General features: G+C 34.5%; 1 protein-coding gene across 1 annotated transcript; it reads left to right on the forward strand.

The window, feature by feature from the left end:
- On the forward strand, positions 1 to 27255 carry LOC142228110 (uncharacterized). Its single transcript, XM_075298428.1, has 5 exons — positions 1 to 1551; positions 24131 to 25605; positions 25671 to 25814; positions 25871 to 26455; positions 26513 to 27255. Exons 1-5 carry the CDS (start codon positions 1538 to 1540, stop codon positions 26701 to 26703), a joined length of 2409 nt encoding a protein of 802 aa, XP_075154543.1. The 5' UTR covers positions 1 to 1537; the 3' UTR covers positions 26704 to 27255.
- Positions 27256 to 27429: the final 174 nt, after the last annotated feature.

The raw sequence follows: 27429 nt of genomic DNA on the forward strand, positions 1-27429 counted from the left end.
TCTTGCAACAACAGGCCGTCTTAGACGCAACAGAAAAACCACCGCACCAACTCCAAAAACTCCATCGCTCCAACATAAAGTACGGAACATTGCCAAATGAGCAAACACTCTCGACAAATTTGCTAAGAAAACGGGTTGTCTTAGTTTCGGAAAGCGCGAATTTCAAATTAGAGACACAGTCACTAATCGGTGGAATTCCTTAAGGAAAGGCCGATCGTATCCAACTCCAATTAGTGTAAAATAAACCCCTCGCCCCGAAAGTAACAGGGACTAAAGTGTTTAGTTAAAAAACAAACACAACCAAAGCGAAAACATTAGCGGCCATTAAAATAACAAATTTTTGCCGCATTGGGGGAGTCTTGGCCATTGGGTGGCATTTAATCTGCATTCCTTTACGCTGAATTACTAAGCTCGCCAAAGTGCCCAAGTGATGAAGTGATCAGTCCAAGTTGTTGGTCAATTGGTCGCTGGATCGGTATTTAGTGTTAATTTCATAATCATACTCGGACCGGTTGGACGGACCACAACAAGAGTTGTTCAAATCGGAATGTCAGTTGGCCTTTGTATGTTCGAAGTGTTCGGAGTTCGCTAAAAATCCAAACCGAAATTTTTAATAAAAAAAAAATCAAAAAATATATAAAAATTAAAACAAAACAAAAATACACCCAGTCAAGCTAAGAAGTAAAGAGCAACAACAAAACATAGTGGAAATAGTTAAAGTCGATCCGTAGTTGTGCATTGGTAGTGGTAGTGATTGTCGTAGTGGTGGTGGTGATTGTAGTAACAACAGTTGTGCGATTGTCGTGATCTCGTCTCGAGCGCGTCGGCTTGTTGGTTTGGCTTGAATTTGCTGCGATCTGGCTAACTTGCTAGCTGGCTGGTTACTCGTTAACGGATGCAGTAGACTTTGTGTTTCAATGAAATCGCTTTTCGATATTTAAAAAGCTCATCATTTTGCCATTTCTCGTTCGGCTGCCAAAGAAATCGAAAGTGACTGCCAGGCAAGCGCACCGCAAGCCCAACCAACTGAATACTAAAGTGTAACGACGCCGCCACCTCGGGCAGTGCATCTTGGAATAGTGCATGATAAAAAAAAACAAAATCATAAAAATTCCCAATTAAAAAAAAATCGCGAAAACAATAAAACTCTTGCCGTTTTCAAACATTCACACATAAACATACCACCCAAGACACAAATCCATGGACACAACGTTCATTACCACAAACGGTCACATGTGAAACGAAAAATACCCACATTGTAGTGAAACCAACTGTTACGTTAAAAATCAATTTTGTTTTCTTGAAGTTTGAAAAAAACAAAACGGTTAACGCTCATTTATTGACAATTGGCAATTTGCAATTGTCAAAGTGAAAGTACGAGTACTTGGAACAGACGGATATTATTTCCTTTCGTCCGCAACAAAATATTTTCATCTTCATCAGTCAGTAGTTGAATTGATCCCGCCGCAACACCAACACCAGCACCCATCTCAGCCAAGCAACCTGCCGTTCCAAAGCAAATCAAAACAATTTCAAAATGATTTTCAAAATGTAAGTGAGCTTTTTCAATTTTCTTTTCAATCGTCTGCTTTTGTTTTATTTTTCCGAAGCCAAGATGCTTTCGCTTCTTCGTAGAAAAGGGGAAGAGAGTGGCAAATCCCCTTGTTAGATCAATTAGCCTTTTGTAACATCTTCCTGCCTAAGACTTGTGTTACCTAAAATGCCAGAGAGCTGGAAGGAGCGAGTGAGAAATGTCTGCTATGGCTGCCTTAGTTTTGCCGCTTTAGCTGTTCATCAGCCCCAAATGCAGTCAAGTGTTAAATTTCAGCATTCATGGCATGTTCAAGTGGGCTGCGCAGGCGCAGCAGAAATTTCATTCAGGAAAATATTAAAACATTTGCCAAATCTGGCAAATGTTTCTACTTCTTTCGCCATTCACAGGGAATCACAGCAGCCTCATGCGTGATTGTATTGGGCAACAAACATTCGTTTACAGGTGTAATTAATTGATGCCCAAAGCAATTAACAAACATCATTCGCTACATAGACAACGGCGGCATCAGTAGCTATGCCGAGCAGCCCCACCGCACACCCATTCATAACTGCACCATCATTCCCACCAGTGACATAACATCCGTTGCCACTGAGTTTCGGTTTTGCGCCTCAGCTCACAAACTTTTAGTTTCTTACAATTGTGAGCACTTTGTGCATAATATTCGCCCATTACGATAATTTAGGTTTTTCTCTTTGAGCTTTTGTTTTTGCCTTAAGATGATCATAATTCGAGCATTACATTTTCATTCGTCATTAAAGTATCATTGTGTGTATGGGAATTTCCACTAAAATCCAAATTTACTATGCAAATCAAAAACCAAATCATGACACACTTCTGGGTTTTACAATGGATGCGAAAATTGAAACGTTTTTTCCCAAAATACGAATACAACAGAATTTATAGTACGCACAAAAAATTATTATTAAGGCAATTGTAATATCTTCTGCAATGGCGCATAAGATCCGTTCTAAAATACGTATTTCACCACTCAAAAAATATTGGATTTAACTTAAGGTTTTTGGTATTGATTCCGAATCAAAGATGCAGCTTCTTCTTACAAATAAAACAAAATCTGGCTTTAAATCTAAATTCTCATCTCTTTACCAAATGGTTAATTTCCATTCTACGGTCTATTTCATAATAGATTACAGTGAAACCTCTGAAAGGTAGAAACCCACGGTCGCCTAAATTTTGTCCACCTTTGAGAGGTGTCCAGATTTGAGGGGTTAATTTTAATGTCCCCGGACAACTGTCTATGTCCGGTTTTCAGAGTATCCAAGTTTGGGAGGTTCCACTGTATATTAGACACTTCATTGAACAAAATATTTCACAATTTCAAATAAAATTATCCATTTTTATGAAGCTTCGTTAGATTAAGGTTAGCTAACCACCTTTTAATCCGCACAATGGATATGTCAGTAATTCGGCCTATATAAGCACATGTTAATTAAGATCTTACACTGAAAAAATATTGACGATATATTATGCAACCTTAATTGCAGGACACACACAGTTTACACAAGCAATAATATCATCAAAGTAATGAAATTTTAATTAAAGGAAAGTTTATATTTTTTGTTTCATTTTTTTCCATAACTTGTGTCCCTACGTTAAAGTCATATCTCCTTGAACTAAGTAAAGTGTGTCTTAAAGTAACAAAAAACATTTTGGATTTAAATAAGTCGTCTTCAAATTAACTGATACATTGAATCTTAATATTTAAAGGTCAGTACTATGTTCTCTTTTCATGTTATTTAATTAAAAAACTTCAAAATAAAGCTGATAAAGTGCCGTTTCTTGCTAAGGAAAAGTAATCGGGAAAATAAAGTGATTTTGAACTGGTGACCGAATATAGTACACACCTTAAGATAAAATCACTTTAAATATAGAGTTGATACTGCATTTGAAATAAAGACATCTTTTAGGGACCTATTTAGGCTCCCTAAATTAAAATGAAGACGCAGATCACAATTATCGAATTCATTCATTCCCTTTTTGCGTTTAGTTTAAAATCCAAAATTATAACAGACATTTAAAAGTAAAAACTTTTTTTTTTTTGAACAAAGAAAGCTTTTTGTTTTTTTTTTTAATTTAAAAAAAATATATTTTTTACTTTTAAGTATCTGTTATAATATGGGATTTTAACTAAACGCAAAAAGGGAATGAATGAATTCGATAATTGCTATATACGTCTCCATTTTAATTTATGGAGCTTACACTGAAAAAAAATATTGACCTAATATGGAAGATTATGCAACTTAAATTTTAGGACTCGAAATTTACGCAATGCTAAGGGCAAAATTCTTTAAAATAATGACATTTTTACTAAAAGAAAGTTTTTAATCCTTGCTTCAATTTTTTTTTTCATTAAATTTAGTACACAAATCTTGGAATTTTGCGTACCTCTGTTGGAGTTGTAGATCTTTGAAGTTCCTTAACATAAAGAAAAACATTTTTAATTTAAAGAAATGCACAATATGGGTAAATGTTCCTTATTTGAATAATTTTTTGCTAACTTTAATGACGTGAACTAAAAATAAGAAAAAAAAAAGTTGTATACAAATATAGTGCACAATTTTACTAAAACATTAAATAGTTCATATTTTCCTAAAATGGCAGAAGTTTGCTAAAATTGAGTTCATAAGTCTCTCAAATGAATAAATTTTACTAAAATTGTAACTGTCTTGAACTTCGTACAACGCTAAATACATTTTAACAATTTTTAAATCCAATTTTTTCTTTCAACATATGAAATTTTCTTAAATTACAGAAAAAAAATAATTATTTATAATAATTTTTCTTCAATTTGACAAAAAGTATTAACTTATTTGTAACATGTTGCAATTAGAAAACTATTTTAGTTAAAAATTTTTATCGATCTTAAAGCCATGGAGGTCCCTAAAAAATGTTTTTATTTTAAAGAAACCGCATCTTTGGCTCGGAAACCAAAATCCTTAAACGAATGTCAAAATCTTTGGATTCAAGTAAACTTTTTTTTTGAGTGAAGATATGTCACTAAAAAATGTCTTTATTTTAAAGAAGCACATCTTTGGCCCGGAATTAATACCAAACAGAAAGCTCGAAATCTTTGGATCCAAGTAATAAATAAAACCGTAACAAAAATATATGCATATGTAATTTTGTTACATATTTAATAAAAAAACGGGCACTCATAATAAACTGAGCTGTGGTCAAACCGGTATACAAATAAACCTTCAGTATATATGTGACCTATGAGACATGGATCAATCCCACGGCCAGTACAGTACTAGTCCCTAGTGTGGCCAGTCCCAGTTCTGGTCAAAGCGTACAAAGACAGACGGGTCAAGTAAACATGCACTGAAAAAACAGTGAACCCACCAGGAAGAAAAATTTTGGTTAATATTAGAAAAATTAGATTATTTTTAGAAATTTTTAACTAAACAGTATTACAAACGCTGACATCACGCTGATATCACAAAAATAAGTAAATATTTTTCGACAAATTCAAGAAAATTTATTAGGCATAATTAAAAAATTGGAAAAAATTGGAGTTAAAAATTGCAACAATATCTTTAGTGCCATACGAAGTTCAAGATGGGCGCATTATTGGTAAAATTTACAAATTCTAAGATATTCTGAACTATTTTGGGGGAGACACGAATTTAGTTAATCTTTATGCTTCATTTGTATATAATTTTTTCCTCAATTTTAGTTAATTTAACCAACGTACGCAAAAAATATTAACATCATGGAAACTTTCTTACAACATAATAATTCCATGAACTAAAACATAATTAAATCAGCTTTAGTGAAATATAGGGTTCACTTTTTTTTAGTATGACCTAATTTTAATGTAATGGATTATTTTTGTTAGTTTTTGTTTAATGACTCTTTTTAAGCATGTTGGGATAATTATAAACGCTCATTTATTTACGCATTTTATATATGTATATATATGTTCTTTAACTCATCGAAGTAATTAAGTGAGAATGAATAAAAGTCACACTCGAATAATTACCCAAAAGTTCGGAGATTTTCAGCGAGGTAATTAAACGGGTTTACTGTATATGAAAACTGCAATAAGCTTGAGCATCGGTACCAACCCTGTGATTAGTGGCCAATTTCCATAGGGTACATACATAACCCTTTCATTAGTCCTATCATTACATTACATTACAATGTATGAGAGGAGATTTATTAAATTAAATGATAACGCCTACACATAGAAATCATAAATCAATAAATAATTAGAACTATATAGATCACATACACTAAAGATCCCAAGCAAAACCTTTTCTCAGGAGACCTCCTTGACGCTTTTTAAACTTATTAAAATGGAATGAGTTAGTGTTGCTAAAAACATGTACTCGTATGAATAATAAACGTACTTCTGTTCTCCTCTTTACTCACTCCATAATCACCAAACATTAAATCTTGTTTATTGATTTATTAAACATATTGAATAATTAATAAGATTTTGTTAACAAAAACTACGGTTTTTATAGAAAATAAAAAAAAAACCGAATAACCAGTTCATTGTTAGTCTACACTAATGCCAATCAAAATATTGATTGGACACCAGAGTTTTCTGACCTACACAATGTCTGGGTCTATTTAGTTTCGCATAAATTAATGCGAATTGATAAAATTTACATTTGGTGGCAAATTCATATTCAAATTTCCAATTAAGATGTTATTTACACGATTCGTTTAGATATAAATGGATAAGTGCAAGGCCATCGGAAAGTAAACAAGGGGGGACATTGAATTGAGTATGTTTTTCTGGCCTAGTTTTCATCAACGGTAGACTGTTAATAACAGTTCTGTTATTTACAGTAGACCTCTATGCGGTTAATTTATTACCTTGCTATGTTCGAAGAGGGTCGAATTGACAAAAACGAACAAAACACAGCGTTGAGTTAATTTAAACAAGTATATAGATGATAGAAAATGGAATCAAAACTTTTAAAATTATTTTACTATGTTGATTATGTTTGGCTTCACTTTGGTTATTTTTGGTATTGTAGTACCAAAATAAATCTCCAATAGAGGCAGACGTAAACTTCGTTAAAATATATGCCTAGAAAAAAATATTTTTTGTCTTCAATCACAAAATTAATTGATACATTTAATTTATAATTGAAATGATAGTATCAATCACCACCGAAATCAATTAAAAATCAATTGATACAATTAATTTTTGTTTCAATTAAAAAAATTTTTGAACCAATTAAATTTGAAATTTAATATTTCTTAAAATTCAATTAAAATTTTAATTTTAAAAATTTTGGTGATATTTTTTCTGTGTGGTGGAGTACATTAATCAATTTTTTTTATAATGTTATATTATCAATTCTTTAGCAATAAAATTGTAATTATTGAAGTTAACAAGACTCCAAAGCATGCGGGGAAACTACTGAAGGAGCCTACAACAAGCATCTATTCTAGAATAAGTATCAGATCACATTGTAGGAATTATAGACGGAAAAAGGCGTACCCAGTTCCAAAGATTTTGTCTTCAACGAAGCGAGAAATTACACTACGGATACATTTAGGGTGCTTAAACTTGAAGTTTCCATTTCTGATATTGAGATTTTTTAAAGATTTTTCTATTTTTTTCGTAATGTAGAAAGAGGACATTCATAATAAAATAATAAAATAAATAAATAAAGTCCTAAAAGACGTTTATTAATGACTTTATATCTTTATAGTTGATGTACAATAATAATTGCATTTAAGGAACAATTTCAATTATACTCGTATTTTAGATTTGCAAAAGTATAATCTTCTATGTCTCCTATGCAACGAAAAAATTATATTCGTATTGGAAGGAGAAGAAATATTTGAGCATATGTCAATCGATTTTTCAGTAAAGTACACACAAAAAAATAACTGCAAATAAATATTAACAACTTTATTGTAAAATCTGCTGATGCTCAACAAATTTGTCTATTGAATATGAGGCATTTGTTGTTGAAACGTGTTTGTAGATGCTTGACAGAGGAAATAATAGAAATATTCTGAATTTTCAACAAATTGTTTTGTTGCGAAAATAGTTGACTGCTTTCGATATGAAAACAAAAATACAAGACTGGTTACGCGCACATCGCTGAGAATATGTACGAAAGCTAAAAGAAGTATGCGAAGAATACCGTTAGTACAAAATGAGTATGAGTACATACACGTGTATGATAGAAAGCAAAGAGCTCACTCATCAGAGAATACAGAAAAGCATTTATAAATGTCTGTGAAAAATTTATATTTTTCAGTTTGATAGTTTCTTAAATGTGTTTGTTGTACACCCAGAGAAGGAATATGATCACCTCAAACATGTTTTAAGAGCAAAATGTTATTTTTGGGTGGTGACCATGTAACATGGTTTTCGCAACCATGTTATTTTCTCGGAAATCATGTATCTGATTTCGGCAAGCAGGTTATATTTGCCGAGAAAATAACATTTTAGTGTCAAACATGTACATGGTCACCATACAAAAATAACATTTTGCTCTTGAAACATGTTTGAGGTGATCATATTCCTTCTCTATGTGTATGAGATAATTGATAAACCCATATTAATATCGGGATTAGAGTTATTACAATTCTAATTAACTAGAATATTTAGCACTGGGCAAGAAGTTGACAAAATGCTTGCTAGACCCTGGACTACTCAAATTTGAAATCGTCATACATTTACAAAAGTGAGTATAGGATTTTCGACACAAAAATGTTACATGTTCCCCGTCCAAAATTAGCATTTTGGTCATATTCCTTCTCTGTGTGTATCTCCAAAATCGTTCCGGCAATTTTGCAATTTTGGTGCAATAATTCTGTCAATTTCAATTTAATTTTTTCTCAATACACCAATAAATTTGTTACAGGTCATTGACAGACTCCAACAAACCACATACAAATTTTTTCGCTCAAATTCAAAAATATTTGTTGAGGATTAAACGTAACGTTCAACAACAAATATTTTGTACTCAACAAATTACATACAAATTATGTTATTGAGAACACAATATATTTGTTGCCTTCTGATGGTAACGATTGCTAACAACTTTTTTGTAATAATGGTTATTAAAAGTACAAATTAGTTTGTTGCAGGAAAATTAACAAATTTTGTTAATGGTTTTCCAACAAAAGTTATTGGTTCTCAAACTTATTTTTATCTGTGTATACTTGTCAAATTTATTTGGGCAAAGCCCTATAGACCGCAAGACAGCTGTTTCAGAATTACCATATTCCTCATCAGCGTCCTCTACTTAAAGCTCATCTAACGGTTTTCAAGTCAATGTAAAACGACATTGGGGCTCGCCTATACAGATGGAATCGTGTAGCCATTTCATCATTGTGCTATCACAATGAACTAAATAGAAATCAAAAACGAATTCGTCCCCACAGTCAAACCAGCGAACATTTTTAGTTCATATTGGATATGTAACATCACGATAGGAGTATTTTCTCAAAACGGTATGCCGATATTTTGAAAATGTTCCTGGAAAAAAGTTTGACACTCATTTTGGTCAAATATATGCCTAGTGTGACCATACCCTAAGTGCACTGAAAAAAAGCATACTCGGTTCCAATGATTTTGTCTTTACTTTAAAGACAAAAGCATACTCGAGCCAAAGAAGCGGAGAATACAAGTAAGGATACTTTTAAGACACAATTCTCTTTTAAATTTAGGTTTTGTGTACTTGCTTCTAGGAAGCAAATTTTAATTTTTCGCTTTCTCAGCTTTTTTTCTTCTTATGCTATCCTTTAAAAACGAGTTAACGGCAACTTTATTTTCCAAATTAGGACTCGACTTCCAGTAGAAATTATGCTATGTTTGAAGTAAAAAACTTCTTTAAAATAAAGTTTTAAAAAACATGTCCTATATTTGAACGATTTTTTGCTTTGTAGTCAAGATGCAAAAAGGCAACAAATTTAAAGACAAATTCATTAAATTTAAAGAATTTTTCTGAATTATTAAAGTCAAGTTGACCTTAGCCCAAACATTTTATCTTTCATGTTAAGATACCCATTTTTAAGTCAAATCACTTAATTATAAGGACAATACTACTTCATTGAAAAGTTTATCGACTTTTGGACTAGGAAAATAACTTTATTTTAGAGAAATGTGTCTTCTATGCTAAGCTAAATTTGTATTCGTATTTTAAAGACATGAAATCTTTGACCTCACGACAATATTTTTTTCAGTGTGAGCCAGAAATAAACATATTCATATCAAAATGAGCATGCCAAGTCAAGTTGACCTTAGCCCAAACATTTTATCTTTCATGTTAAGATACCCATTTTTAAGTCAAATCACTTAATTATAAGGACAATACTACTTCATTGAAAAGTTTATCGACTTTTGGACTAGGAAAATAACTTTATTTTAGAGAAATGTGTCTTCTATGCTAAGCTAAATTTGTATTCGTATTTTAAAGACATGAAATCTTTGACCTCACGACAATATTTTTTTCAGTGTGAGCCAGAAATAAACATATTCATATCAAAATGAGCATGCCTTCTAATTAGGAAAAACTTGAGGCTCTATTTTAAGGACAAGAAACTTGTAGGCCTACGATAACTTTTAAAATGTAATAAACTGAACCCATAATATCCAACCAAAGAATTATATAACAAAATAACACATTTATCATGCGATTAATATCAATTCTTAAAAATAAAGATTTTTTTAGAAACCCCCCCCCAAAATGGTACAATTGACACCACTTCAATGTCCACATATGACTCACACCAATCTCACTATTGGAAATCATTGTCTATTCCCGTCATGCTCCCCATTATTGATAATAACAAATGAAACCATTTAGTTAACATCTACAAGAAAAATAATAAACAATGCTCCATTTTATTTGTCACGCCAATACATTGGCCTTCTGTTGAAGTTAACAAAAGTCCCACAATTAAGGGAGTAGTAAGTACATCGTTAAAAAAAATCAAAATACTGCAAAAGTCTCGTTATACGAATACAATATTTTGATGATGTGACAGAAAATGTGAGTCAATATCTGCAATTCATAGCCCACAAGGCTGGCTATTGTAGCGTTTATGTAATATTCGATAATTTAATTCCATTTAATTGAGCTGCATTGAATTGAAATGTACAGTTTTGCTTAGTTGTCGTTAAGAGTTTTTTAAAAATGATAAAAATGACAATTTTGAATAGTAAACGTATCAATCCCTCTATTGTCCTAGTCTTTCGATGTACTTGAACATATTTTATGGCGAACCATTTTGTGCTTCGCATATTTATTTAAATTTATGACGCATTTAATCGCCAGTCTTTCACAAAACGGCCTGTCATAGTCGGTGGGATATATGAAGTAAGCTGATTTATAAACTATATCCTTGAATTTTGAGGACAAAGTAATGTGACTCTGTATTGGAAGAAAGATCCCATGAAGAGGGCACTTATATCAACTCAGAGAACAGTATATAAATAAGTCCATATCAACAAATAATACACTAGCCCTTTTTGGCAACACCAGACTTGAAATACGTCTCCTAAGCCAATCGGCTAAACCACAAAACCATCCGTTATGGTCCATATTCAAACTTCACATGTCTTCCTAAAATTATAATTGAAAATCGGCATTGTGATAATAGTGGGCAATGAAATAAATCAATTCAGCCCATATTCTAGTCTAAACAAGTCTCCATTATTAGAAGTTCCAACGCTTTTAGAGCCAACTCAACATTTTTTATCACCCACATCAATATAAATTGCAACGACTTCGCGGAATAGAGCACGATTTTGGTTCCGCCGGATCGGAGTCGAGCAGACTTCGACTCCACAGCTCTGATCATTACAAAATAATGATGACAGTGATCACAGATTAGGTTAGGTATAGTGACAGTCCGTAATTTCAGGCTCACTTAGACTATTCAGTCCGTTGTGATACCACAAGTGGTAAACTTGTCTCTTATCAATGAACGCTGCCCGAATCTATATTTAGCTCAGGTTGGCGGAAATAAGTCGAACGAATACAAATAAGTTCGTAACCATTACGTTTTCCAATCACGAATATTGTCGTTTGACCACGTTCATTTATTGTTGTTTTAACCACGTCAAAGCAGTCATGTCAGATGTAGGGCAAAATCATTTTTTTGCAGCGATTTTTGTCAAAAATTTCAGGCATATGTCTAAGTGTTAGATCGATACCGGGATTGGCTCTGAGAATTATCTTATCTAGGCATAAATGTTTGAAGAACTAGAGATTGGTGTTGAATCGTGAATCCCTTTCACGCTAGATCGAATAAGGAGTTGGCATGACAATTTGTAAAGCTCTAGACTTCGCAAAGAGAACCAAGTTTGTTTATTTTATCATTTTATATGACGAGTACTAAATATTATTAAGAAACAAGTAAGGAAAGTCGAGCGGGGCCGACTATATTATACCCTGCACCACTTTGTAGATCTAAATTTTCGATACCATATCACATCCGTCAAATGTGTTGGGGACTATATATAAAGGTTTGTCCCAAATACATACATTTAAATATCACTCGATTTGTACAGAATTTAATAGACTTTTACAAAATCTATAGACTCAAAATTTAAGTTGGCTAATGCACTAGGGTGGAACACTATTTTAGTGAAAAAATATGGGAAACATTTAAATCTGAAGCAATTTTAAGGAAACTTCGCAAAAGTTTATTTATGATTTATCGCTAGATATATATGTATTAGAAGTTTAGGAAAATTAGAACCATTTTTACAACTTTTCGACTAAACAGCGGCGATTTTACAAGGAAAATGTTGGTATTTTGACGATTTTTGTCGAAATCAGAAAACATATATATGGGAGCTATATCTAAATCTGAACCGATTTCAATAAAATTTGGCACACATGACTATATTACTAATTGTACTCCTAGTGCAAAATTTCAACCAAATTGGGCCAAAACTCTGGCTTCTGGGGCCATATAAGTCCATATCGGCCGAAAAATATATATTGAAGCTATATCTAAATCTGAATCGATTTCAACCAAATTTGGCACACATAGCTACAATGCTAAATCTACTCCCTGTGCAAAATTTCAACCAAATTGGGCCAAAACTCTGGCTTTTAGGACCATATTAGTCCATATCGGGAGAAAGATATATATGGGAGCTATATCTAAATCTGAACCGATTTCAATCAAATTTTGCACACTTAACTATACTACTAATTGTATTCTTAGTGCAAAATTTCAACCAAATTCGGCAAAAAATCTGGCTTCTGGGGCCATATAAGTCCATATCGGGCGAAAGATATATATGGGAGCTATATCTAGATTTGAACCGATTTCAATCAAATTTTGCACACTTAACTATACAACAAAGTGTTATGTTTGTACAAAATTTCAAGCAAATCGGTTTAAAACTCTGGCTGCTGAGTCCATATTAGTGCATATCGGGCGAAAGATATATATGGGAGCTATATCTAAATCTGAACCGATTTCTTCCAAAATCAATAGGGTTCTATTCTGACCCAAATTAGGAACATGTGCCAAATTTGAAGGCGATTGGACTTAACTTGCGACCTAGACTTTGATCACAAAAATGTGTTCACAGACAGACGGACGGACGGACAGACGGACATGGTTATATCGACTCAGGGACCCACCCTGAGCATTATTGCCAAAGACACCATGTGTCTATCTCGTCTCCTTCTGGGTGTTACAAACATATGCACTAACTTATAATACCCTGTTCCACAGTGTGTCGCAGGGTATAAAAAATTGTTTAATTTCATGTTTTATTTTATTAAAATTGAAGAATTACCTTTAAAGTGATTTATTAGTTTGGGGACACACTAAATTTGCTTTTAATCACATGATCATATTATTCATAGAAGTATGCTTTTTAAATAAATTTAGTTGTTTTCCAGTTTTCAATTCATCTTAAATTGTTGGCTTCATTAAAAGCAAAAAAGATCAGTAAATAACTATTATTTCATGTAATTCTGAAAACCCCAACCTGACAATCAGCCTACAATCTTCAGAAGATGATCAAATCATTCAACACAAGACATGAACTATTCTTACTCATAAGATTTCTTGAGAAATCGACCGAGTCTAAATACCAATAAATAAATTCATTTGAATAAGTGCTAAAAATTTGTTGACTAAAATCTTTCAGGTTTTAGCTGTAGAAATTTCGAAACCACAAATGTTGGCAATACATTTCAAGGATTTTCTCATTCGATTAATCTTCTTATGAAGAAGCATTTATGATCGGCTTAATGTAATCAACGCTTTAATTAAGTACGATTTTTGCATGCGTCATCTAAAAGAAGCATTTAGGAAATTCCAATATACCACATTCAAGAAACAAGAATGAAACTTTAATCCAAATTCTTAAAAAAAAAAAAATTATCAAATAAAAAAGAATTTTGATACAAACAAAGATCAAATAAAACCAAATTATTTAAATTAAATTATATTATATTTTTAATATTTGAAGTATTGGGTAAATCTTTCTACATCGGAATTATCGACTCGAATTTTGTTGTTTGTTTACATGAAAAGCAAAATAACAGCTTGATAAAATAAGAGATGCTGTGGCTGTCCTAAAAACAACATTTCCTATTCTCTAAATGCCAAAATCATTATCTAAATATAAAAAACAAAAAAAAAACAATTTAAAGGTTATAAAACCCAAGTGGTTACTCTACCCAGCAAAAAATACTGCAGCAGTAAGAGTTTAGTTGCGCTTTTTGGTATACAATAAAATAGGCAATGCGTCCACACTGCATGAATCGGTGGTAATAACGTAAACGAGTAATCAAACTAGTTTATGATCATTCGTTTACGTTATTGCAACCAATTCATGCAGTATAGGTGCATGAAAGGTACTGCTGCTTTCCTTCACGCCAACAATGCTATACTCAAGATTATATCACTTCTGAGCAATATTTCTATTAAAATGAGCAATTATATCAGCGCTATGTAGAAGCTGCTCTAAATCGGGACATCGCCCACAAAAATTAGCGCTGATTCGGTTGTTTTGTAAGCAGTTGGTAGTGCCTCTCTCCCTTACAATCCTGCTGAAATAGTGCTCCATTTTTTGCTGGGTAACAACAATGACGAAGACTTTATTTATGTTATTCAAAATCTAAATGTAAGGACATTGTTCATCTACTACACTGCAAAAATGTTGACTTAATATGAACGATTATGTAACCTTAATTGTAGGTCATGCCATTTGCACAATATTAAGGACAAATTTCTTTAAAATAAAGAAATTTTAATTAAAAGAAGGTTTATAATCTTTCTTTAAATTTAGGACACGAATCTTTGAAATTAACGTCCCTCTGTCATAGTCGAATGTCTTTGAAGTAAGGGAAATTTTCTTTAATATAATGAATCTTTGGATTGGCCAAGACTTATATTAAGGATTTTGCATTTTAGGTTTAAAGTTTTTTTCTGAAATTAAAAAAAAACATATCTTACACTGAAAGAAATATTTACGCGAAATTAAATATTACGCAACCTAAACTTTAGGATACACAATTTACAAAATATTAAGAACAAATTTCTTTAAAATAATGATTTTATTTAAAATAAAGTTTATAATCTTAGCTTCAAAATCTTTTTTCATTAAATTTAGGACACAAATTTTGAAAATATGCATCGCATGTCTTTGAAATAAGGCAAATTTTTAAAGTAAAGAAACACATTTTAGATTTAAAGAAATTGTCATTAATTTAACTGAAATGTCGAATTTTTAGATTTAAGATAAAAACGCTTCAAATATAGGCTAAGACTTATTTTTTTTTGGTGATTTAGCATCTTCGGTACAAATTTTTTTCGGAATTAAGAAAACATTTTTTACTTTGAAGTATCCGTTATAATTTGGTTTTTAAAGCGCGAAAAGAAAATTAAAATTTGATAAATGAGATCAGTATCCTAATTTTATTGATCCTAGATTTAAAGCCAAATAGGTCGCTAAAAATGATAAAAAGAAGCAGAATCTTTGACTTGGAATCAATACCAAAATCCTTAAGGAAAGATCAAAATCTTTAGATCCAAGTAAACTTTTTGTTTGAGTGTATGTCAAAATTGTAATGCATTTCGCAACGACAACATTTTTGTTATAAAGGGTGATTCTTTTGAGGTTAGGATTTTCATGCATTAGTATTTGACAGATCACGTGGGATTTCAGACATGGTGTCAAAGAGAAAGATGCTCAGTATGCTTTGACATTTCATCATGAATAGACTTACTAACGAGCAACGCTTGCAAATCATTGAATTTTATTACCAAAATCAGTGTTCGGTTCGAAATGTGTTTCGCGCTTTACGTCCGATTTATGGTCTACATAATCGACCAAGTGAGCAAACAATTAATGCGATTGTGACCAAGTTTCGCACTCAGTTTACTTTATTGGACATTAAACCAACCACACGAATGCGTACAGTGCGTACAGGAGAGAATATTGCGTCTGTTTCTGAGAGTGTTGCTGAAGACCGTGAAATGTCGATTCGTCGCCGTTCGCAGCAATTGGGTTTGTGTTATTCGACCACATGGAAGATTTTACGCAAAGATCTTGGTGTAAAACCGTATAAAATACAGCTCGTGCAAGAACTGAAGCCGAACGATCTGCCACAACGTCGAATTTTCAGTGAATGGGCCCTAGAAAAGTTGGCAGAAAATCCGCTTTTTTATCGACAAATTTTGTTCAGCGATGAGGCTCATTTCTGGTTGAATGGCTACGTAAATAAGCAAAATTGCCGCATTTGGAGTGAAGAGCAACCAGAAGCCGTTCAAGAACTGCCCATGCATCCCGAAAAATGCACTGTTTGGTGTGGTTTGTACGCTGGTGGAATCATTGGACCGTATTTTTTCAAAGATGCTGTTGGACGCAACGTTACGGTGAATGGCGATCGCTATCGTTCGATGCTAACAAACTTTTTGTTGCCAAAAATGGAAGAACTGAACTTGGTTGACATGTGGTTTCAACAAGATGGCGCTACATGCCACACAGCTCGCGATTCTATGGCCATTTTGAGGGAAAACTTCGGAGAACAATTCATCTCAAGAAATGGACCGGTAAGTTGGCCACCAAGATCATGCGATTTGACGCCTTTAGACTATTTTTTGTGGGGCTACGTCAAGTCTAAAGTCTACAGAAATAAGCCAGCAACTATTCCAGCTTTGGAAGACAACATTTCCGAAGAAATTCGGGCTATTCCGGCCGAAATGCTCGAAAAAGTTGCCCAAAATTGGACTTTCCGAATGGACCACCTAAGACGCAGCCGCGGTCAACATTTAAATGAAATTATCTTCAAAAAGTAAATGTCATGGACCAATCTAACGTTTCAAATAAAGAACCGATGAGATTTTGCAAATTTTATGCGTTTTTTTAAAAAAAAAATTATCAAGCTCTTAACAAATCACCCTTTATGACGATTCGAGGGAGAACATTAAAAACATTAGACTCATTTACACTCGCTGACGGACGATCCTACCGGATATAGGCAAAACTCTTGATCTGACTATCATTTGCTTGCAATGAGAGACATTTTTGCACAATCGGATTTTTCATTACCCCCGCCATCGGACGGAAGCAACTGACTAGAGAATTATAGAATTTCAATTCCGACGAAATTGCAAAGATTACCACCTACAAAAATTTTCCTGAACAGTTTGGTATCCCGGTTAATGTTTTTGTCTTTCAGAGTAATGTAAATCGGCAAAGAAGTATAAAAAAAACAATACTAGCATATATTTCAAAGTCCACAGCAGAATTTAATCATTACATTAATCAGTTATGGGAAGCACAGCTAAAAATAAAGGGATTTTATACATCACGACAAAAGAACTTCCTGTGAAGTGAAAACTAAGTCTATCGCTGGGACAGCATTCTTGGATGCACATTAAAAGTTATGACTTAGGAAGAATCTCCAAATTTTTTCTGGTATTACTTTAAATCCCCTAACTAATCAACAAAATAGCGAATTTATTCACTAATTTCTCTTTGGTAATAAAATGTAATAATTTTTAGAAGAAAAAAAACAACATGACCAAATAGAATGTCTATAAAAAAGGGTATCTTAACTGCTACATCAAGTGAAACCGGTTGAATACCAGCAATGCACAGCTTGAGAGCTTTTAGCTTGACAATCAAATGTTAAATGTTATACCAAAAAGGTCTACCTCAAAGGTATTGCAATTAGTTCGCGAGTCGAGTCGTCATCAAGTTTTTTTCTCCTCCAAGTATTGCAAATGTCAATAATTCGTGACAATCCTAGAATGAGTGAAAAAATCTCTATGCGGGGACGAAGAGCATTGGGACGAAAGAGCTAACTTAAGCAATACCGACTCTTTGGTATCCAAATGGGCCAAAGAGTTGTGGAATGAAAGAATATTGTCTCTTTTTGGTTTTTGTCGCTCACTTTAACTCTGGGCTCCACACTACTCATGAATACTCTGCAAAAAGATCACACAAAATGAACCGGTTTAACTAATATGCGGTCACCTTAAACTGTTGCTGCAGACGCTTTAGCCAGCGTAGCAAAGCTACTATTTTGCCGTTAAGAAACTCCCCTGACGACAGAAGGTAAACAAGATAAGACGGCAAATGCCATTAAACAACCTGACTGTCCAGTATGTGTCGCCCATTGAAACAATCGCATTTCATATGCGCATGTCAATATCCCGGTTGGTCTCTCCGTTTCGCAGTTCGATATTCCATAGGTGGTATTGAGGCAGTTGCTAGTGCGAGCGAGATTATGTACTGGTGATTTTGATCTTTCCAAGTACGTAGCCATTAGTCTCCATCAGCCCTCCCAGCGCATAGCTAGTCTTGACATGCCTTTCACATTGATCGGTCAGCTGGGTGCGAGGTTCAAGTCATGCATCTATCTTGTCCGTATGTATGGTTGGGTATGTGTAGCATTTAAGTCGGCCGATAGCCTTGAGTTTTAATGGCTAACAAAGCCCAGTCAGACCCGTTGCTATTAGCCAGCAATGTGCGCAATCGTATAGCCTTTGGCATTTAAATCCGAAGAAAAATGAGAAAACAACAAAACACCAACTGCAAAATTGAAACACTTTACATTGGTGGGGTTGTTGCTATTGCTTGGATTGCGAAGCTCCTCTCCTTCATCCCCCACGGCCTCGTTAAGGTTGCTAACGAAACAGAACCTATGATGGATGCTGGCTCAAGTCAACTGGTCTTTGGGTTTCTGGTTCTTTGTTTGCGGTTTGCTGTAAACTCACTTTCGTTCACATGTTCCATGGCGTGAGGAGAGCACATTGTTCACCATCCCCCAGCCCATTGCGATCCATGGAATGCATAAGTGCCTGACTTGGCCAGTGTGATGAGCTCTAAATGTGCTCGAATGGTGTTTGTCAGAGGTTCAATGTGAAAGTATGTCCGAAAAGATGGATTTGTGGACAGACCTTAATGCTTGAGGAAAACTGCAATTGCAACACCAATGAGTAAATCGAAGGGAACATCTGAAGTGAACGAACATAATAGCTTCTTCAAGGACGCCATTGTGTAATTAATCCTATTCGAAAAGCATGTGGAGGTTAAGAGCAGTGAAACTCGTCCCGCCAATCCAAGCACATGCCATTAAAGTAAAAGGCAACCATACGGCAAGGACACATGTTCTGTATGTAGATGTATGGTGACCATGTGGCTCACACTCTGTACATATCTTAGCCTTAGCTCCTTACTTGAAATAGTATCCCAATCTCAAATTAAAAAAAAAAATACAACACTCTTAAAATATGATCTTTCCAAAAGGATTCAATCTTAAATGTAGCTGAAATTACATTAACGATGTAGGTAATCTAAAAAAAGTTGCAATTTTTGAAGAGTAAAAAAAGGCTAATTATTTATGTAACCATATACATGTGCATGTACAACGTTGAATACTTGAAAGTATTACAAAAATATTAAATTACATTTTCCTCAAAGCTAAAACTTCAGTTTAAAATATTTATTTAACATGATCTGGCTTCAATTTGATATTAAACAACATACCTTTGTCATGATGATTCTAATGGTATACTTCAAGTAATGGTTCGAGACCACATGAAGTCTATGATTTATTGATCCTTGTTAGATTCTGAATCGATATACACTGTAAAAACATATTGTCGTGAGACCAAATTTCCTTAAAGAACAAATGCGAATATTGCTTAGCATAGAAGACTCATTTCTTTGATATAAAGTTTTTTCCTTGTCAGTCGTTTTATACTTATATACAGAAAAAAATATCACCAACATTTTTCCAATTAAAATTCTAATTGAATTTAAAAAGAATATTCAATTAAAAATTTAAATGGTTCAACAAAATGTTTAATAGAAACATAAATCATCAATTAATTTTTTAATTGGAACAATTAATTTTTTTATTTGACTTTGTTGATTGATACTAACATTTCTGTGATTGAAGACATTTCAATTAAAAATTAATTGGTTAAAGGCAAAAAAAAATTTTGTGTGTAGTTAAATGATTCAACTTAAAATTGAATTGATTAAATACATGACAAAAAAATTCGTTTTAGTAAGGTAAACTTGGCTTTAATTTTGTTGACTTTTTGCATCTTGGCTACAAAGGTAAAAAACTTTTAAAAATAGGAAAAGTTTTTTTAACACTTTGTTTTATTTTTTAATATTATCTTTTTTTATTATTTTGTTTTATTAACCTGCACAACAAGAATTAATTCTTAATTTAATTGAGTTTTAAAAAATATTCAATTCAATGGCATATCAATTCTTTTGAAAACATGACACAATTATATCAGTGGAATTTCGAAGGAATTGGGCTCAGGCAATGGGGAAAAAATTGTTCGATATTTAGTTACCGTAATACTCTATCATGATTTAAAAAAAAAAAACTCACCCTAACCCATATTTACAAAGGCACAATGTGTGGACCAAAATTTCGTTAAGCTCTCTTATTTTATATATTTCTCGATATACCGAATTCAATACCAAAAGTCCATCACGCCTTCAGAGTAAAATTAGACCCATTGAGCGTAAATTCAAGAAAATATCATTACACTGAACAAAAATCGTAGTTAAACTAACGCTAAATTTAACTTAATTTAAATTGTACTTGAATCCAAAGATTTTTACCTTCCTTTACCTTCCGAGCCAAAGATGCGGCTTCTTTAAAATAAAGACATTTTTTAGCGACCTATGTTGCTTTAAATCTTCACTATGTGGTTAATCTTCAATGCTTGTACGACCACGTTTAAATTCAACAACCCAATTTTTACTGTTGCATATGAAGGAGCACTTTCCGATAAACCTTTTTTATGTAAATATTTAATGAATTTTTCCATTGTAAAAAAATTGCGGATGCGTCTTTTTTGAACACCTGTTTCTATATGAAGGAGTTGCCAGATCGAAACAAAATCAACGTACAAAATGTTTTCTTAATTAAAAAAATTAAAGAAGATGCTAAATCCTCAAAATAAGTCTTAGCCTATATGTGAAGCTCTTTTATCTTAAATTTAAAGATTCAATATTTCACTTAATTTAAGGACGATTTCTTTAAATAAAAAATTCATTTCTATACTTTAAGGAAAATTGGCCTTAGTTCAAAGATATACGACTCTAACGGAGGGACGAAAATTCCCAAAGTTCGTGTCCTAAATTTAATAAAAAACAAGTAAGGAAAGTCTAAAGTCGGGCGGGGCCGACAATATTATACCCTGCACCACTTTGTAGATCTAAATTTTCGATACCATATCACATCCGTCAAATGTGTTGGGTGCTATATATAAAGGTTTGTCCCAAATACATACATTTAAATATCACTCGATTTGGACAGAATTTGATAGACTTTTACAAAATCTATAGACTCAAAATTTAAGTTGGCTAATGCACTAGGGTGGAACACAATTTTAGTAAAAAATATGGCAAACATTTAAATCTGAAGCAATTTTAAGAAAACTTCGCAAAAGTTTATTTATGATTTATCGCTCGATATATATGTATTAGAAGTTTAGGAAAATTAGAGTCATTTTTATAACTTTTCGACTAAACAGCGGCGATTTTACAAGGAAAATGTTGGTATTTTTACCATTTTTGTCGAAATCAGAAAAACATATATATAGGAGCTATATCTAAATCTGAACCGATTTCAACCAAATTTTGCACGCATAGCTACAATGCTAATTCTACTCCCTGTGCAAAATTTCAACTAAATCGGAGATAAAAATTGGTCTCTGTGGTCATATGAGTGTAAATCGGGCGAAAGCTATATATCTAAATCTGAACCGATTTCAATCAAATGTGGCACACATAGCTACAATGCTAAATCTACTCCCTGTGCACAATTTCAACCAAATTGGGCCAAAACTTTGGCTATTAGAACCATATTAGTCCATATCGGGCGAAAGATATATATGGGAGCTATATCTAAATCTGAACCGATTTCAATCAAATTTTTCACACTTAACTGCACTACTAATTGTACTCCTAGTGCAAAATTTCAAACAAATTGGGCCAAAACTCTGGCTTCTAGGACCATATTAGTCCATATCGGGCGAAAGATATATATGGAAGCTATATCTAAATCTGAACCGATTTCAATCAAATTTGGCACACATTACTATACTACCAATTGTACTCCCTGTGCAAAATTTCAACCAAATTGGGGCAAAACTCTGGCTTTTAGGACCATATTAGTCCATATCGGGCGAAAGATATATATGGGAGCTATATCTAAATCTGAACCGATTTCAATCAAATTTTTCACACTTGACTATGCTACTAATTGTACTCCTAGTGCAAAATTTCAACCAAATTCGGCAAAAAATCTGGCTTCTGGGGCCATATAAGTCCATATCGGGCGAAAGATATATATGGGAGCTATATCGAAATCTGAACCGATATCAAATCAAATTTTGCACACTTGACTATACGACTAAGTGTTATGTTTTTACAAAATTTCAAGCAAATCGGTATAAAACTCTGGCTGCTAGGTCCATATTAGTGCATATCGGGCGAAAGATATATATGGGAGCTATATCTAAATCTGAACCGATTTCTTCCAAAATCAATAGGGTTCTATTCAGACCCAAATTAGGAACATGTGCCAAATTTGAAGGCGATTGGACTTAAATTGCGACCTAGACTTTGATCACAAAAATGTGTTCACAGACAGACGGACGGACGGACAGACGGACATGGTTATATCGACTCAGGGACCCACCCTGAGCATTATTGCCAAAGACAACATGTGTCTATCTCGTCTCCTTCTGGGTGTTACAAACATATGCACTAACTTATAATACCCTGTTGCACAGTGTGGCGCAGGGTATAAAAAGCATTTTAAAGCAAATATTATAAACTTTATCTTAATTGAAATTTCATTATTTTAAAGAAATTTGTACTTAGTAATTTATAATCCTAAAATTCAGGTTGCATAATCTTTAATATTACGTAAATATTCTTTTCAGTGCAGTTTCAACAATTGAAAATTATGTTTTCCAATCATGTTTCTACGCAAAAAAATTGCAAATTACTTTTAATAACTACGAATATCATATTGCAAACCTTAGTACTACAAATATCCGCCTGAAAGTATGCAACCTTCCAATTTGCCATTTTGAGTGGATACTATGTTCGTTCTACCAAAAAACATTTCCTAATGTATTTATTTCGTTGAAGAAAAACAAACGAGTTTTTGTTATGTCTTCTTTGGGAGCGTTATTTAATTAGATGAATTACCATAAGATGGCGACCGGTCACATCCTCTTAATTCGGTCATATTGCCCAATGTTAGTTTCGCGGTCATATGCCTCCAAAATAGGCGGACATAACGCCCAATGTTTTAAAATCGTGCGCGCGATTTTGCCACTTTAGCCGCTTTTCCATTTCTGTCTGATTCAGCAAAAAGCAGTTAAAACAAACGATGAAGCCAGGATATGCTAGTTTTGCCTCTTCTTCCAGCATATGAAATAAAAACAGGATTCGAGAGTCATATCTATCTATTAATTATTTAAAAAATTCCACAAATTGGATTATATGAAATAATATATAGTTTTTGAAATATTAAAAAAATATATATTTTTTTTTTAAATTTAATTTAACCGAATCAGCCACCTTAATCAGCTATTTAATATACGAAGTGTAAACTTTGAAAAATTTACAGTAAAATTTACATTTATCGTTTTTGGACTCTTTATGAAAAACTCCAGAGGCAACTCTACGTCAAAATATAATAAAATATAATAATAAAAAATAATTGAAATTTCTTCAATTACAGCAATAATACTATCAATTAACCAATTAATCACAAAATGTTAATTTTGTAGTTAATTTTAGTTTTGCCTAAAAAATATGTAGACATTCAATTAAATTTTTAATTCACAAATATGGGTATATTTGTGTATGTAAGAGAAGGAAGACAAATGGAAACATTTAAAGGAATTCGAACAGAGATTTCACGAATTGATTAAATTGTCCATTCATCTATGTCTTTACCAGTCTCCAGTTGTTAAATAATTGGCTAATTAGTTTCTTCGTTCAGTGTATCATTACTGGGACTTTCTAGTCCAACATACAGCTATGGTTTTATCACTTTCCCCTCTAATTTATATTTTTTTTTTTCAACATTACAGATTTTTCCTTTGTCTTCTGGCAAGTTTCAGTTGGGCCGATAATTCTGTAGAATCACCTGTGGTTCCAGCAGAACCTGCGATATCATTCGAGACATCACACAAACGCCCAGGTGATGTTGGCGATGATGGATTCCAAACGTCACACCGCATTTCACATTACGACGTTGAGAACATGAACCTATTACCAACCAAAGAGAAGCCTGAACTAAATCCTGTCCTCAGTGCCCTCATCAATGAGGATGTTATGAAGAGTATCGAAGCCAAACGGGCTATCGAAGAAGCTGAACTGGAAATTGTCAAAGCAGAGATTGCTGCCGCCGAACTGAAAGCAGAAGGTTCAGCTAATGAAGAAGTGTCAAAGACCACCGAAAATCCCGTACTAACCACCGTAGCTCCGACCAAAAAAGCTGAACTCGATGCTGACGATGAAATAAATGTTGGCTTTGTGGATCAGGCCATTGCCCTGGATACAGCTGGTACCGAGAATAAGAAGAAATCTCGTATTGAGATCAAAAAGGGTCCCAACGGTCAAGACTATGAATATGAGTACGTCTACTACTACTACGATGAGGAGGATGATGACGGCAAAGGAAAGGCTGATTCAGTCGAAGAGAAAGATAGAGAAGTTGAAGCAGAATCACGAGGCAAGTCACGTTACACCAACATTGAACGTAGCACTGCCGCCACACCCAGTGACAACAGTTTGGTATCAGGCAAGGCCAAAGGCCGCTCCTCCAATGTCGAGGAGACCATTGAGACAGAACGTTTACCGCATAACACACGTTTCCCCAGTCGTGGCAAGTCTGCCGATGTTCCTCCTACCCCAGCCATAGATTCCGTAGACTCTGCAGCCGAAAAGAAGAAAATTAGTGTGAAACGTCCTAGTCTGGAACTGGTGGACAGCGAAACATTCAACACCGATGAGAAACAAGCAAAGGGTTCACGCAATGCCGAAAATGATACAAAGACTGCAATTGCCATCGAGCAGGAAATGGCCGCAGCTCAAGCCACCAGAGATGCCGAAGCTGAGAAAATGAAGGCTGAAAGTGAAGATGGAGCCATGGGTGATGACGAGGACGTCGAACAGACCACACCAGCTATGGAGAAGGCAGCCTTTGACTTGTACGCCATTTTGGCAAATGAAAATAACAACATGGAAATGACCACCGACTCCGATATGGGTATGACCACAATGATGCCTGATACTACAGATATGTATGGTGAAGACATGATGACCACGATGGTAGAAGAAGAACCCAGCACGACTACAACAACGACAACAACAACCACCACACCTGAACCCACAACTACCACGACGACAACAACCACAACAACTCCAGCTTCGTTATTTGGAGGTAAACGTGGAGGAGCCAACAGGGCTGGTAACAATCGTTTCAAGCTGAAGTCGGGAGGAACCACCACATCGACAACAACCGAGGCTCCATCCGGAGGTGAGGCACCAAAGACAGGCAAAAGTAAGTTCGCTGGCGATGCCATCTCACACACACAATCTCGTGCTAAATTTCCTTTTTTCTTCCAGATCGTTTCTCACGCCCATCCATTGGTGGTCGTCCAAGACCAGGTGCCAGAACCACAGCAGCACCAGCAACCGAAGAGCAACATGAAGAGGAAGTATCCGTAAAAGAAGTTAAGCCTGTGAGCTCTGGCTTTGGACGTAATAAGCGTAAGTGTGCAATTGAATTATTATTATGGTTTCATGGACGTTCCATTTCCCTGTAGCTCGCAATCGGTTCAATCTCCGCGGTAGTACCACAACCGCAGCTCCAGCTGCCAAGAGTGATGATGCTCCCGAAGAGGCTGTCTCCAGTACAACAGCTCGACCAGCACGTGGTCGTCCCACTTTGAATTTACGTGGTCGCAGCCGAACAACCACAAGCAAGGCTCCAGCCGCTGAAGAAGAATCAGCCAATGATAGTGAAAACAGTGTCGACGAAAAAGCTGCTACACCTGCTGCCGCACCAACGAAGGCATCTCGCTTCAACCTTAACCGCGCCGCTGGAGGACGCCTGCCAAGTCGTGGCAAACTTAGTCGCACCACTGAGGCCCCTGCGGCCAGTGAAGATTCGGATGCCGATAGCAGCCATCACAATGATGTGAAAGGAGAAGGAGATGAGTCCGGCGATAAGCCAGCCGAAGAGAAGCCATCTGCAAATTTGGGCGGCCTAAACCGTTTGAAATCTCGTCCACGTATCGGTGGTCCACAAAAGACTGATAGCCTCAAACCAAAAGCGGCCCCTGCCCCACCACGCAAGGTCAATCCTTTGCTTGCCAAGAAGCGTATGCAACTAAGTACTTCAACCACAGGTAAGAAAACGCATACGCTTGATCGTTGAAAAACTAAAACTTTGCCACCTCCCACAGAAGCTACAGCAGAAGAAGATGGTTCTGCATCATCCGAGGATGGTGACGCCCATGAAGATGGCGCTGACACAAATGAGGACAACAAAGATGAAGCACCCGCAGAGCCAGAGACGACAACCAAACAACAACCCCGCGGTCTGGGCCTACTGGGCCAAAGAAGGCCCCTCAGAAAGCCAGGAACATTATTGTAAATAATTTCACTCACTCTCATTGAGTACTCAAAACTATGAAATGCTCATAACTTAAATACTTCTATTCTTACTTTGTATGTATGTATGTATTTTATATGATAATGTCTTCCCCTCTTGTTCTGTCCACACACACACACACTCCTTCTCTCAAGTCCATATCTCGATATTGGGGCTTCGGACAATCTGGTGAATCCGATCTTATTTAGGGATAATCCATATTTGTCAACATAATTCGATAGTTTTAGTCCCCCATATATCTAAACACACGCACACACACGAAAGGAAAATGGGAGATAGCTCCTTCCAGATATATACACAACAACAACAAACAAAAAAACAAAACTTTCGATTATATTTAAGTTGCTTACATTAGGTACGAAACATAAATCCTTTAATTCTCTTTATTTCGATATACGAAACTAGCAAGTATGTGCATACATGATTCGTGATTGTATATGAGTGTATGTGGTGTACTTGAATTGTAAAAAGTTTGTTATAAAAATTATTTCGATAAATAAATAAAATATGAAAATTTACAAAATCACTAAATAACATTCGACAGACCTACTACCATAGCTGGGGATAATTGATACGGGGAAAAAGTAGCAGGGCGTGTTTGATTGTCAACTCAAGGTTTTCTCGAGCTATAATTGAGAGGTTATATAAGTAATGGATTTTTAATTGCATTAGCAAAAGCAATGGAAAATAGTGCACAGTGGTTATCAT

This window comes from Haematobia irritans, chromosome 3, assembly GCF_050003625.1.
Source record: "Haematobia irritans isolate KBUSLIRL chromosome 3, ASM5000362v1, whole genome shotgun sequence".
Classification (NCBI taxonomy): Eukaryota; Metazoa; Arthropoda; class Insecta; order Diptera; family Muscidae; genus Haematobia; species Haematobia irritans.